The sequence below is a fragment of the Gadus morhua genome, chromosome 4 (genome assembly GCF_902167405.1).
Source record: "Gadus morhua chromosome 4, gadMor3.0, whole genome shotgun sequence".
Classification (NCBI taxonomy): Eukaryota; Metazoa; Chordata; class Actinopteri; order Gadiformes; family Gadidae; genus Gadus; species Gadus morhua.
Window position 1 is genome coordinate 21,817,134 of NC_044051.1, and position 15,000 is coordinate 21,832,133.

Consider the following 15,000-nt stretch of genomic DNA (forward strand, 5'->3'; position numbering starts at 1 on the left):
TGTGTGTGTGTGTGTGTGTGTGTGTGTGTGTGTGTGTGTGTGTGTGTGTGTGGGTAACCACAGCTGCCCCTCTCACCACTTCAGAGGGTGTTTACATTCTAGGAGAGTCTTTATCTCTCCCAGGCCTGGGGTCTCTCCAGACAAGTTTATACAGCATACACCCTCTCTCTCTCTCCGAGATTCACACACACACGCACAAACTCACTCTCTCTCCCTCCACGATATATGCACGCACACAGAAAAACACACACACACACACACACACACACACACACACACACACACACACACACACACACACACACACACACACACACACACACACACACACACACACACACACACACACACACACACACACACACACAGAAAGCTCTGTCTTCCGAAGAGCAAAGGGAGAGGGCTGTCAGAAGCTCATCCATCTTATCCTCATTCTGGACCAAACAACGAGGAGTAGGTTACCTGGTGAAGAATGTATAAACTGGATGAGCAACGCCATAAGCTGTTTACATGCAAGTGACAATGATGGTCAGGAAATTCACCAACCTTTATTGGTCATAGCAGAGGACATCATTCCTGGGGTTTGGATGAAGCTATGATTATCTCGGAATAAAAGTACATTTTGATGCAAGAAAGAAGTCCCTGTTTATTTAATGTTTACACAACTGTACGAGTGGCTGTGTGTATATATATTGAGCCACTGGCCAAAGGATTATTGCAGGCTGTATTCACAAGTGTGTAGCACATTGTCTTAACTTTACACACTTTCATTCCTGTCAGTGTGTGCGTTGGCTCATCAGTCACTCTACTCATTTACCGTCCCGGAGTACCCACCCATCCTCCCTGATAGAACCACAGCTAAGATATGTAATTATGTCATTCTCTTATTCTTTCTCATTTGTCAAAGGACCATAGGATTGGAAACTAATAACTAAACAACAATCTGTTGGCAGCGCCATTGAGAGCTAGGCCTGATGAACAGTGTGGCTCAAAGCCAGGCTGCTTGGAGCCAAGTTAAAGTTTCCCCCTTTGTAGAATAACAATTTCGCACTCATCAAAGTATTCCTGCGGGAAAGCCCAACTTCAATCAAAATGTATTTTAGGTTGCGCCATAGGTTACAAAAACGCACTGTGTGCAAATGTCGACGCTTGATCTTTTAGAGGTTCACTAAAATGAGTCTTCTGTGTAAACATTTATCTTGACAAAGTACCCGCATGCTTTAGGATGAGACCTCCAGCAACTCCCAGCAACTGAAAGACAACCGGCCCATCCATACCCGTACATCCACTTTCTCTCAAACACACACACACACAAACACACACATGCACTCACACACACACATAAGCATGCACGCACGGACACGCACATAAACGCCGGACCTTTCTGGAAAAGGGTGATAATAAGCTGTTAGGAAAGCCAAATATGCTGTCAGCGATAAGAAAAAGGGGAGCTGATTCAGAGAGCTAGTAGACCCTGTGATGCTACATACATTGTCGTGTGTTTGTGTGTATGTTTGTGTGTGCCTTTGCTCTCTTTGTACAGGCAAATATTGTTTTTCTCTCTCCTATCACACCTGATGACCATCTCGATTATACTCTCTAGGGTTTGAGAGAGGAGCTTTAGATTGATTATCGAAAAGTTTCTTGGTGTTCATATTGTATTTTCAACTGTTGCGTCCAAGTTTTTCTCAGTAGACTGATGCATCTATCTTTTCCTGTGTTGCTCAGTTCAGACATGCATGCACGGCACACATACGCATGCACGCACACACATTTCATCACTAAAGACCTTCCCTCCTGTGTAAAGTGCAGTTGTTCGCTAACCCTGAGCACTGGAATGAGACAGAGAAGAAAAGCAAAGCGACCAAACAATGCCATGGGGGTATGGATGTGGCTGTAAGCTACTGGGGAGATATCGAGTGTTTCCCCCCCCCAGGCCCCTCTCACTGTGCGTCGGGGGGGGGGGGGGGGGGGGGGTTATTGACGGGCATGAATTCACACGTCAGCCTCCGCCGAGGTGCTGAGGTTGGTTGGCTGGAGGATGGAGAGAGAGAGAGGAGGGGGAAAGAGGGAGAGGGAGGGGGGAGAGAGCATGACAACACAGGTGGTAAGAGAGAGTCTGTGGCCCACACCAAAGGGGCCCCAGACACGCGGTTTCCCCTCTGAAGAGCATCTTCCAGACCACCCTTGCGTTTAGGGCGATCAATTACCCAGTACAACAGAGAGAGAGTGCCGTCTATCGACTTGGAGACGCTGCCTCCATAGGATCTGTTGCTGTCTGCTCTCTCTCAGATACCTCAGAGTGTCTCTCGTTGAACAGCGAAGAAAGAAAGACATGCACCACGGAAAAGAAGTGTTCACAGGAAGTCCTGGTCCACGATGAACTCACCTAGCGGTATACTTTCAATTACATTCTTTTCATCTCTTCATTTTATAATCTGTTTTGATGCAAAATAAACACAAAGATAAAAGAATAAAGTACGCCCGTGTAATTGATTTGTGTATACCATACCAATAAACATTGGAAAACAACCAAAAACGACAACAATTGGCGACAGAGAGAAAGTAAATTGATCCATTTCTGGGAGTGTAGGCTGGCACTGGTCACGCATGAGCAGCCGACCCACGACGTCCCGGCCCCCATACTGCGTCCTCCAGACATATTGACCTGCTGCCCTCCTGCTCTTTTGAGGTGACAGGGGGAGGTGGGGTCGGGGGTCAGGGGTTGGGGGTGGGGGGGATTTTGGCCCCCGTCTCTCCTGAGTTCGGTTCCTCCACAGGTAACATATTGATCCCGCCTCACAACAGTCCCCCTGTTGTGAAGCCCTATTCTGACTGGGCTGGGCGGGGGGGATACTCAACCTGTATAGATATATACATATACATAGTGTGTGTGAAGGGGGTGGGGGAGCCATGCACCTGTCACCAGCCTGCTCCATCGACGGCGTCCTGTGATCAGGTTATTCATAGCCGCTGCGTCCTGCTGCTGTTGGATCAGCAGGGGCGCGGAGTCGGCCGACATGTTGTGACGGCGCTCCATCGAAGACCGGGAATAGATCTGAAACAAGAGGCTGGAGGGCAGCGCTAGATGGCCGGACGTCTCCACGGTGACCTACGTCTGCAGCGAGGGACAGGGTATGGCCGTGGTCAATCGACTGCATTTCTAAAGCGCTTTTCTCACAGTTGCCACTCATAGCGCTTTACCAGCACTGCCTACAATTGAGCAATTCATTGCACACATTCGCCCATTCGTGCACGCATTCACACGCCTTAGGGGGAGGTGTCTTGCTCAGGGAGAACCTCGCCACTGGAACTAGCAACCTTTCCGGTTCCCAGCCAACCAGCTCTACCTCCTAAGCCACATGTCGCCCTGACGGGAGTGAAATAGTTACCATATACACATCTATATACATTTAAAGACATGGTAGGTCATCAGTGGGTCGTTAAACAACATAATTCACTGATGAAAACAGACCTTATATGTCACTTCCCATCTTTACATCTTAAAATCGAAACAATCCACCGCTCAGGGAAGAATTAAGATGGTGTTTCACACAATCCTGATGGGAATTCAGTTTTTAAACCTTCCATCAATCAATAAATCTGGAAATGATTTGAGCGCACACACTGTGAAAAGGGTTTGAGAATAGCATGAACACAAAGATGACTGTAGGGATGATGTATGTAAACGCTGAAACAAAGCAGCGTTCCGCTCTCAGGCAGAGTGGGGCTCCCTTTTTAAACCAGTCCCATATGGGGTGCGGCCAGGTGGACCAGAGGAATGGAGAAGACAGAGAGCCTCCAATCTTCAGACGCTCCCACCACAGACGGCCGAAGGAGCCAGGCCAGAGCCTCTTATCAGTCCCCATGATGGGGAGACAGCTGTACCACTCCCCCCCCCACTGGGCCCAGTAATAGACACAGTAACCCCCCCCCCCCCATGACAGGATAGATGGGCAGCTTCAACGTTAACCATTCATTTAGATTCTGATATGATTCGCCTTTTTAGGGGGAGGGGGGGTGGGGGGGATTGCACATACTACAATTTCGCTCCGTCTTTGTTATCTTCAGGAGTGGTTTGGGTTAAGACCGTGCCTCTCTGTTTCAAAAAAAATGACCTGTCTATGCCAGGACTTTGATATTTCTTTCCATGTTGGATGAAGACATTGTGATTAAAAAACCTTTTGACTAATGTTGGATCTGATTCAAAAGAGTTTCCCCTGAAATGCCAACAGTAAAGTATAACTAAGTCGACTTATTTGTATCCTTTACTTTAAAACTGAACAGACCTGAACCACACTCAATTTCTTTGTACAGAACTGCCATGGTCACAAACGAATGTCCTGAAGAGCGGTCATAGAGTGCCAATGATGGCAAGTTGCTCATCACTTACTTGAAATGGGGTTTAGCTTACTGTCACACAGTCAATATCCTTTAAGTGATTTAAAAATAAAAATAAAAATCATCACCATAATCTGGTTCTTGTCAGAAACAGGGTGTGTTCAGGATCCGGTGGCACTTCCATCCCATCTGTCAGTGTTTCATCTCAACGTGTTGTAAGGCTCAGAGGTCCACCATGGACCCGCTCTGCAAGGAGTAGAACAGAGCCAGGGGTTCCAGCAGCCCCGGCTACTGTACCAACACCACTGCTTCTGCCTCAGCCTTGGTTCTTTTGCCTGGCACTGAGACACTCTCACACCCAAACTCCCTATCAACACCAATGCCATTCGTCACACGTGAACTCAACCCCCCCCCACCCCCCCCCCCCCCCCGCACCTTCGAAAAGCGATCCTCCACCCGCCAGCCCTACCTCCATCCACAAGCCCCCCTCCCTCGCTCCAGGCTACACCCCCTCCTCAAGGACCTATAGATGGGATCGGACCAGGTGTCTCTCCACTGGTCCCTGAAGAGGAAGCCTCAACACAGGGATGCGCATCTGCGTAGGTACAGAGCACATCTTTACATGCACCAGAAAAGTTGGTTATCTGATAGAAGGGCTCCTCTCCTCAAAACCAAACCACCACCTCCTGCACCCCAACCTCCATCTCTACGCCCATCACCTCGACCAACACCATAACAACAACCAACACCACCACCACCCCCACCACCACAACCACCCCAACCCCCACCACCCCCACCTCACCTCAACCAACACCATAACAACACCAACACCACCACCACCACCACCACCACAACCACCCCAACCCCACCACCCCCACCTCACCTCAACCAACACCATAACAACACCAACACCACCACCACCACCACCACCAACACGACCACCCCAACCGCCACCACAACGACCATCCCAACCACCACCAGCACCACCACCACCCCAACCACCACCCCCAACCACACCACCCCAACCACCACCACCCAACCGCCACCACAACGACCATCCCAACCACCACCAGCACCACCACCACCCCAACCACCACCCCAACCACCACCACCCCACCACCACCACCCCACCACCACCACCACCCCCACCACCACCACCACCCCCACCACCCCCACCACCACCACCACCACCCCACCACACCACCACCACCACCACCACCACACCACCAACACCACCACCCCCACCACCACCAACACCCCCACCCCCCCACCACCACCACACCACCACCACCACCACACCACCACCACCACCACCACCACCACCAGCACCACCAACCCACCACCCCACCACCACCACCACCACCCCACCACCACCCCCACCACCACCACCACCACACCACCACCACCACCTCACCTCAACACACACCACCACACCAGATGGAGAGACAGAGAAGAGAGAGAAGAGAGAGAAACAGAGACAGAGAGAGACAGAGAGAGAGAGAGAGAGAGAGAGAGAGAGAGAGAGAGAGAGAGAGAGAGAGAGAGAGAGAGAGAGAGAGAGAGACTACTGCTATGTACTACAAAGAGTACAACCCAGGACTAAGAGGGGTGTTACAGTAAGAAATCTTTGCTCTGTCAAGGACAGCCCGTATTCCCCATTCGTCTCTGTTTGTTAACTCTCTCTCTCTCCATACCGCGCTCTTTCTTTCTCCACAGCTTTAATTCTTCAGCCGAAGAAAAATGATTCATAATTTAAATATACTTTCCCATAAAGTATTGCCTTCTTTAGTTAAAGAAAAAAAGCATATGTTTGTGACTACATCCCAAGATGGATCCGTTAGAATTTTTTTATTTCTGAAGCATCCATTTGTCTTTTTGACTCTACACTCTTTCGGTACATCTTCATAGAGTAATCCCCTTCTCTCTGGGAATGCTCTTGTTCTCGAGTCGTTCTCCTCCGTCATGCTGATGGCCGCTCTATGGCTTGTTTAGGTTTCACATTTAAGGGGTTGCCTGAGGCCAAGGGCTCATCATCACTCTGTGATGACTTGTTTTAATTCTCTCGCTACACTAGAGTTACAATACGACGCGGGGTCAGAGCCTGACACACATACACACAGGCACACACACACACATGAACACACGCACACAACGCACACACACGCACACACACACACACACACACACACACACACACACACACACACACACACACACACACACACACACACACACACACACACACACACACACACACACACACACACACACACACACACACACACACACACACATCCAGCTGTATTGCAGACCGCGTTTCGTCTAATCGCGGCTTTCTTATCCAAACCTTTTTAGTTATTTTGATTGGTTTAATACTCACATCATGTCGTAGTAGTCTAGCGCTTCCCAACAGAGCGACAGTTTCTTTCAGCAGATCATGCCGCTGAAGCTGTGAAGGTCATAACATCAATCATTTATCTTAAAACAACCCTTTTTCTTTTCATTCTCGCTCACCCAAGCTATCACTCTTTGGGCGCAGCGAGAGATAGATGCTCATAATCCAAATAATCCCTTTATGTGTCACAGTGAAGCATCGTCTATCACACACACACACACACACACACACACACACACACACACACACACACACACACACACACACACACACACACACACACACACACACACCCAACTCACACACACAAACTCACACATTCACACACTCACACACATATACACACATACCCACACACACACACAAACACACACACACGACTTTAGATTTAACTTTACCCTGTTCTTTAAATGTTTAAAGGAACGCGTTGCATCATCAACTCCCCCCAACACACACACACACACACACACACACACACACACACACACACACACACACACACACACACACACACACACACACACACACACACACACACACACACACACACACACACACACACACACACCACACACACACATGTTTGGGGTGAATCAAGATGTGATACGTGGGGGTTAGGTGTGGTGGTTGTGGTGGAGCTGGGGGTTAGGTGGGTGTCCCAGCCCCCAGGTCCAGATACATACATCATGTGTTTAAGCAGTATCAGGGGGATTAAGGCTAATGACCGGCCCTTTCTTGCTAGCTTGCTAGCTTGTAGGGGAGGGGGGGGGGGGGGGTGGTGGAGTATGGATAAGGCTGGGGAGCCAAGGGGCATCTGGTACACAGGGGTCACAACACTCACATCAAAGGGGGGGGAGGGGCGGAGTATAATATCGTGAAAGAGCAGGGGGTGGAGGGAAAGGGATATTGGGGTAGTGGGAGATTCGGGGAGGAGAGGGATAGGAGGGTGAAGGTCGGGAGGCTGAGTGAGTGACAGGCGGTAGGAGGGGGGGAAGGTTACAGGAGAGTAGATGACACAGAGAATACACCAGAGTCAGTAAGTCAGAGTAAGGTCTTGGGCGTGAGGAAGATGTGATGTCCTTTTATTGTCTCTCATCCTTTTGATCACTGTACAATAAACCAGTAGACCATATCTGCATTTATTCTGCTATTGACCAAATTTATTACACTAATCCTGAAGAATGATCCAGAACGGGCAGGGGGTGAACTCTGTGAGGCGGGGGGCTTCACAATCTGCTTGCGGTTACGTCAATCTTCAGCTGAACCCAGAGGTCAGCTGACAGTATGAGATAAAGATGGAGTAGCTCCTTAGAGGAAAACCATTAGAGTTTATAAAGTGCACGATTCCTCGTGTGATTCATGGTGCGACAGACCATGTACCTCGGACTACAGTCGATGGGGTGGATATTGCTTTGAAGCGACCATAAGAATAGCTTTTGGGGCAAGGTAACATGTCGCTTCTTATCTCCTTGCCAATTCCAGTATCTGGAATTGGCAAGTGGATATTCCAAAATGTTTTATTTGTTGTATATTGTAGTTCAAGGCTCACATGACACAATATCATATATTGAACGAAAAACACAAATATGTTCTGATTGCTGATCTCTATTTAACGTGTCAACTCGATTAGTCTCAGGATTCATTCATGCCATACACAGCCATTCACACACAAACACACACATACACACACACACTCAAACACACATACTACACAAAGATGCACACACCCACACACGCGCGCACACACACACACACACACACACACACACACACACACACACACACACACACACACACACACACACACACACACACACACACACACACACACACACACACACACACACACACACAGCAAAGCATACAGACAGTATGCAGACATATAATCCTGTGCTAATCTACTGGGTTAAGTGATCCTGGTAACCAGGGAAGGATATTAGTGGCTCCAAGCAGCCAGTATTTGATTGGCACCTCAATGAGCAAGTTCTAACCTAGTCTCAGCTTCTATATTAATCAGGATTTATTCCATTCATTATTTCATACTTCTTTTGTGATGTTTTATACTGAAATTATTTGCATTTGTGTGCATGCACTGAAACAATATATGTATATATGCGCAGTGGGCGAAGAGGGCTTATTTGAATGTATTTATGTACACAATTTCCAATGTGATTCATGCATATGTCTTCAACAGAAGCATGACATACAAGATTTTAAACGAGATCGACTAACACTTTTATTCTATAAAGCAGGAAACACTTGATTCGCCGGACACGATGAAAAAATAAATAAATAGTGTTGGAAAAGAATATTCTATCATGGACGAGCATTACAAAAGATGGAGTGTGTTAATGCGTTCAACTGCCCTCTAACCCTGCAACCAAGTTATCCATTGTGGTTTGCCTTTACTTTATTAAACTTTAATTCTACTTGTGTTAGCTCACTAACCCTGCAAGTTATCCATTGTTGTTCTCCTTTTCTTCATTAAACTCTAATGCTTGCTTGTGTTAGTCCAATTGATATAATATTCTATCCATGGCCGTCATGTCTAATATTTATTCATTCTACTTTAAATATAATGGTTACTTTAGTCAGTCTGATTTAAAAGAAGTGCCATCTTTATGAGTAGCCTACACGAAAAATATTGTTAAAAAAACGGACAAAAATAAGAGTCAAATAAAAATCATTTACAATATACAACATGTAAGATATATATTTAAACTGGTCGCTTACATCAACATATCTCTTCCCTTTTGATATTTGTACTCAAATTATCAAGAAGTCATGTCAAAATAAGAGCTAATGTTTGTAGCATTCTCACAAACTCTTTGTTTTAATGACATTTGGACAAATCACATTAAGGATGTCTATGGTGCCTTTGGAGAAGTGATTTGTAAATGACTGAAGCAATCACATTTGTCTTATTGTGCTTGCTTGGAATGCAAATTTGCATTCCTGTTTTGGGGATTGTTCCGAAGGTTCTTATGATGCAACACCAACACTGTTGTTTTGTTACCTTGTTGCTTAAGTATCCATTGCATACACAAGAATATTAACAATCAATAACCAACATAATCTGTCCAAGTTTGAGCAGGAAGATACAATATCCAAGTCCTGTTCAGATCAATATTTCTGGATTCGTTTTTACATGGAATTTTTTTTTCTTTTGATGCTACAAATACATTTTAACATTTAGCTAAAAACAACTTTACTACCAAAAACTACAGAAAAAGGAAAACAAAATCATATGTAAGACAACAATTGCATTTTGTCACAATAAATCAAATCCTGTGCGGAATTCGTATTGCAGGTGTTGTAGAAAATAAAGGAGTTTTGTGCTTGTCCGAGATCAGAGGAAGAACATATGTCCATCATGGTTGAGCAACACTGAGATCGAAAATATTTCACCACAAAAGCCAGCCCTACAGCAGTCCTAAAAAGAGGTCTCTTGGTCTACAGCCCTAGTGGCTACAGAGATTCCACCCATGAGGCATGGACACTGTCCTGGTGTTACTATCTGGAGACTCCAGACCAGCTTCATATCTAGCTGCTCTCGTTCCACTCGGGCATGATGCTGACGCTGTGCACGGCGTGGTACTGGTGCGGGGAGAGCGTGCGCGGCATGCCGTGGCTGGTGTACAGGTAGTCGTTCCCCTGAAGACCCCCCGCGGGGGGCTGCATGCCGACCCCGGGGCTGCACTGGCGCCCCAGAGTCTGGTGGGCGACGGACCCCTGGTACATAGCGGCGTGGTGGGCGTCGCCCAGCTGGGGGGGGCGTGGCCATCCCGCTCAGCCGGGACACCAGCGAGCCGGAGGTGAAATGGGCGGAGAAGTGCTGGTGGTAGGGCAGCCGGTCCATGGGCTGCATGGTGGTGACGGAGCAGCCGGCGTAGGGCGACACGCCCGCCCACGTGTTGCAGCCGATGTCCTCCAGGCCGGCAGCCCCGGCCGCTTCCGCGCCCTGGGAGGCGCTGGCATACATGCAGGCCTGCCGCTGGCCACCCTCGCTGCGGTAGGGTCCGGCGGCGAGGCCCAGGCCCTGGGGGTAGCCCACGGGCCGGTAGTAGTGGTCGTCCTCACTGGACGAGCTCTCCAGGAAGGCCTTCTTGTAGCTTTGCTCGCTGGAGAGGCAGTCTTCTTCCACTGCGGTGGAACAGGGGGTAACAGTAAGAGATGCCCTGATTGGTCTAGAACAGGGATGGGCAACTTTCATGATAAAGAGGGCCACATTTTTTATCATAACCATCGGAGGGCCACATGACTGCACACTTCAACTAAACGTGAGCTGAGAGAAGCTACATAATTTTGAATTTGGTAGATGATTTCCTGTATTCTGGTGCATTTTGGCGATGACCACTACCTAAAAAATCATCCAGAATCATAACCTATGTACGGTATGTTAATTGAACCAACATACATTAATTTCATGTTTTTTTTTGTATATGAATGACCAAGCCCAACTTTCTCGCAGACACGGCAGTCCACCCCTGCTCAGACAGAGCTCCAGACGTCCACACAAACACACAGAGATACACACACCAGACAGAGCTCCCCATGTCGACACAGCATGCCGACACGGCATGCTGTGTCAGAGTACCTTGGAAAAAGTACTCTAACGTCAAGAACAGTGACTGGTAAGAATGGTGGAAACAAGTATTTTTACCCCTTTTTGCTCTAAATTGGGGACTTATTTCAGTAACGGTGATAAAAGGCCATCGATAACCATGTTGACGATCATTGAAAACAAATGACCAAGCTTAAAACAAAAACAAAAAGAGATTTTTGATTCAGTGGTCATTTAAATGAATAAATACCTAACCACTAAGTGACTAAACATAACAATTGGACACAAATAAACCAGTCATCACAGAGCTTGTCTCTCTCAGATCCAATAAACACGCTTTACGTTCCACCCACCGTTCCTCTTGATGCAGTGGTAGTCCTGGCCGTGCTCGTGGGGCAGGGGGTAGGACCCGGGAGGGGGCAGCAGGTCATGGGAGGTGCTGCTGACCCCGTTCTCGTACTGGGGCCCCAAGGTGCTGGGGCTGGGGAGGCCCTGGACATCTGGACTGAAGGGACTCTGGCTGGAGCCCCCCCGCTGGCGCACTGTGCTGCGAGGGACCACCGGGTACTCCTTGGTGCTGTTCACACACACACGCGCACACACACACACACGCACACACACACACACACACACACATGAACGCATGCACACACAAACACGTACGCATACACACAAACATTACACACACGCACACACACATACATGCAAACACACACACACACAAACAAATTAAAACGCATACACACACACACACGTATGCATGAACACACACACACACACACATACAGATAAACACAGACACACACTAGCACACATGCACACACACACACACACACACACACACACACACACACACACACACACACACACACACACACACACACACTGACACACACACACACACACACACACACACACACACACACACACACACACACACACACACACACACACACACACACACACACACTACTATACTCTCACACACAAAAGTATTCTCTCTCACACAAACTACTATATCCTCTTGCATTAACAACTTTACTCTCACACACAGTATTATTCTCACTCACACACTACTATATTCTCTTGCATAAACAACTATACTCTCTCACACACACTACAATTTTATCTTGCATAAACAACTATACTCTCTCACACACACTACTATTCTCTCTCACATACACTACTATACTGTCTCATATACTGTACACTACTATTCTCTCTCTCACACACTACTACATTATGTTGCATAAACAACTATATTCTCTGACCCACACTACTATATTCTCTTGCATAAGCAACTATACTCTCTCACACACACTACTATATTATCTTGCATAAACAACTATACTCTCTCACATACACTATACTCTCTCACATACACTAATATGCTCTCTCAAATACCAAACTATGTACTCTCTCACACACTACTACACTCCCTCACATACATTAGTAAAAATCTCTCACATACCCAACTACTGTATGCTCTCTCACACACTACTATACTCTCTCACATACACTACACTGTAAAAACAAAAACTTAAAATTGTTGGTCTCGTTATGATTTATGATTTGAGTAAAATGAATATAAAACATTAAGTATTCATGTCAACTGTGCAATGCAATTTAGTCCAACCAACAATGTTGAGTTTTGGGTCAAGAGTTGGGCTCACTGTAGTCTCTTTGTTAGCAAGACACACGGGTTTAAGTCAGACTCTGTCTGAGGCTGGGCCAACTACGGTGCACATGCGCATTTCGACACTACCCCCCGGGGAGTCTGGGTATTTGTGATGCCGGTTGGGAAAAAGGGGTTTATTGCCTTTTGTTAATTTGTTTCTGTTAGGTTAAGTTGGGTTAACGGGTTTGGGGTCTTTATTGTTTGTGTGTTGTTTATTGTGCGTAGTGTTGCTGCCACCGTTACCGAGACTTGCATGTCCGTTGGTTGGGTGTGCGGTGCGCAGTGTGTTGCGGGTGTGTGTTAAATAAAGGCAGCTCTCGGGATCGTGCGGTGTATGAGGCACGAGAGTTGCGTCATCGTTTAACCTGGGCTCCCGTCTCGTGCAGAACAAGTTTTACCATAATGTCAAACTTGTTCTGCACTTTGGTTTGCTGCATTTAGACAGCGATTCTCTGCTGCTGAACTAGCTACATGTTGCTTGTTCTATTGCTGTCTGGCATTCAGAAATGTAAAATGAAAGTTTCAAATTATTAATTTTAATAAAGTGAATTTAAAACTCGTTTTGCATTCTTTGAAATGTTTTTTTTTTTTAATAATAATAACCTTAATTTGAAATATTAAGTTAACACCCCTGACTTATTTTTTTGAGTTTGTAAAATATAAAAATCTTAGTTGGTATAACTCTAACTTTCAAGTTTGTCTAAAGAAGAAAATGACATTTTTGCCGATTTCATGGCGAAACCGCAAAGGTCTTGTACGGTTCGGCCTTCCGTCCACACGAAGCCGGCGAATCCGCTGACCGAAACCGCAAACTTCTGAAACCACCCTCGGAGGTGGTTTCAAATCTATCCGGTTTCGTTTTGGTTTCGTGTGGACGCCTGAAACCGACTGAAACCGCAAACCATGACGTAATCGCCCCACCCCTCGACCTCCTAGCCAATGGCTCTTAAGCCCGCGGAGTCTCAGAAATCACAACGAAAAAGATGATGGCGGACTACAAGCTTGTTATCGTTCTGCAGCATATCATGTCCCTTGTTGGGTTGCTAAGCCATTATTTATTGAGAATCAAGTTCGCCATCGTAGAAGAGCTGTTTGTTTGTGTTGTTAGTGGTTCGGGGGGCAGCCTTTATGCGCATGCTCACCTCTTCTTCTTCTGGATTTGTGTACCAGAAGCAGCGCCCCTTATGGGCCTGGAATGTTTACTACAGCGTTTCTACAGATCTATCCGGTTTCGCTTGGCTTCGTCTTTACGGAGATACTTCGAAACCGGATAGATCGAAACCATAACGGTTTCGCCCGTTTCGGCTTTGTGTGGACGGGGCCTTTAACGTCATTGTTCTCAGCCACCGCACCTCTGTTCGCTGATTGGACGCAGAAAATTTGGACGGAGAAAACCCACTAATAATCGCAGACCCAGACGTAGCCTACTACTGAAGGGAAATCCAAATTGAGCGGAAGTACTTAGGCGGGCGGAGCCCGTCTAAGAGTATAGTTGTGTATATGCGGGATAATAGTAGGATGTGTAAGACCAAGTGTGAATTCTGTTCCAGGCGGCCCCTCATACCAACCCCCCTTTCTGCAGGGGGAGATCAAGATCTCCTCCGTAATAACCCTGCATAGGATCTTAGAATAGATCTAGAATGTCCTCTGTAATATGAATCTATAGGATCCCAGAATAGATCTAGAATGTTCACTGTGATATTCATATATAGGATCTCAGAATAGATCTAAAATGTCCTCTGCAATATTCATCTATAGGATCCCAGAATAGATCAAGAATGTCCTCTGTAATATGAATCTATAGGATCCCAGAATAGATCTAGAATGTTCACTATGATATTCATCCATAGGATCCCAGAATAGAATGTCCTATGTAATATTCATCTATAGGATCCCAGAAAGCATTCCTCTTGTTGCTTCTGGTAATAGGGAATTTTTAGTCCATTTTAAACATGAGAGAGGTAACCAACAGCAGACATGCGTATGTTACAGAGGACTGGGAACGTGGAGTGGAAGAACCAT

General features: G+C 46.7%; 1 protein-coding gene across 1 annotated transcript in view; it reads right to left on the bottom strand.

The window, feature by feature from the left end:
* Window positions 1-8,870: 8,870 nt before the first annotated feature.
* Window positions 8,871-15,000, bottom strand: part of tbx5a (T-box transcription factor 5a) — a 20,332-nt gene continuing 14,202 nt past the window's right edge. The window contains 3 exon segments of the mRNA XM_030353996.1: window positions 8,871-10,511; window positions 10,513-10,879; window positions 11,654-11,877. Coding sequence (XP_030209856.1) covers window positions 10,280-10,511; window positions 10,513-10,879; window positions 11,654-11,877 — 823 coding nt within the window. The 3' untranslated portion in view covers window positions 8,871-10,279.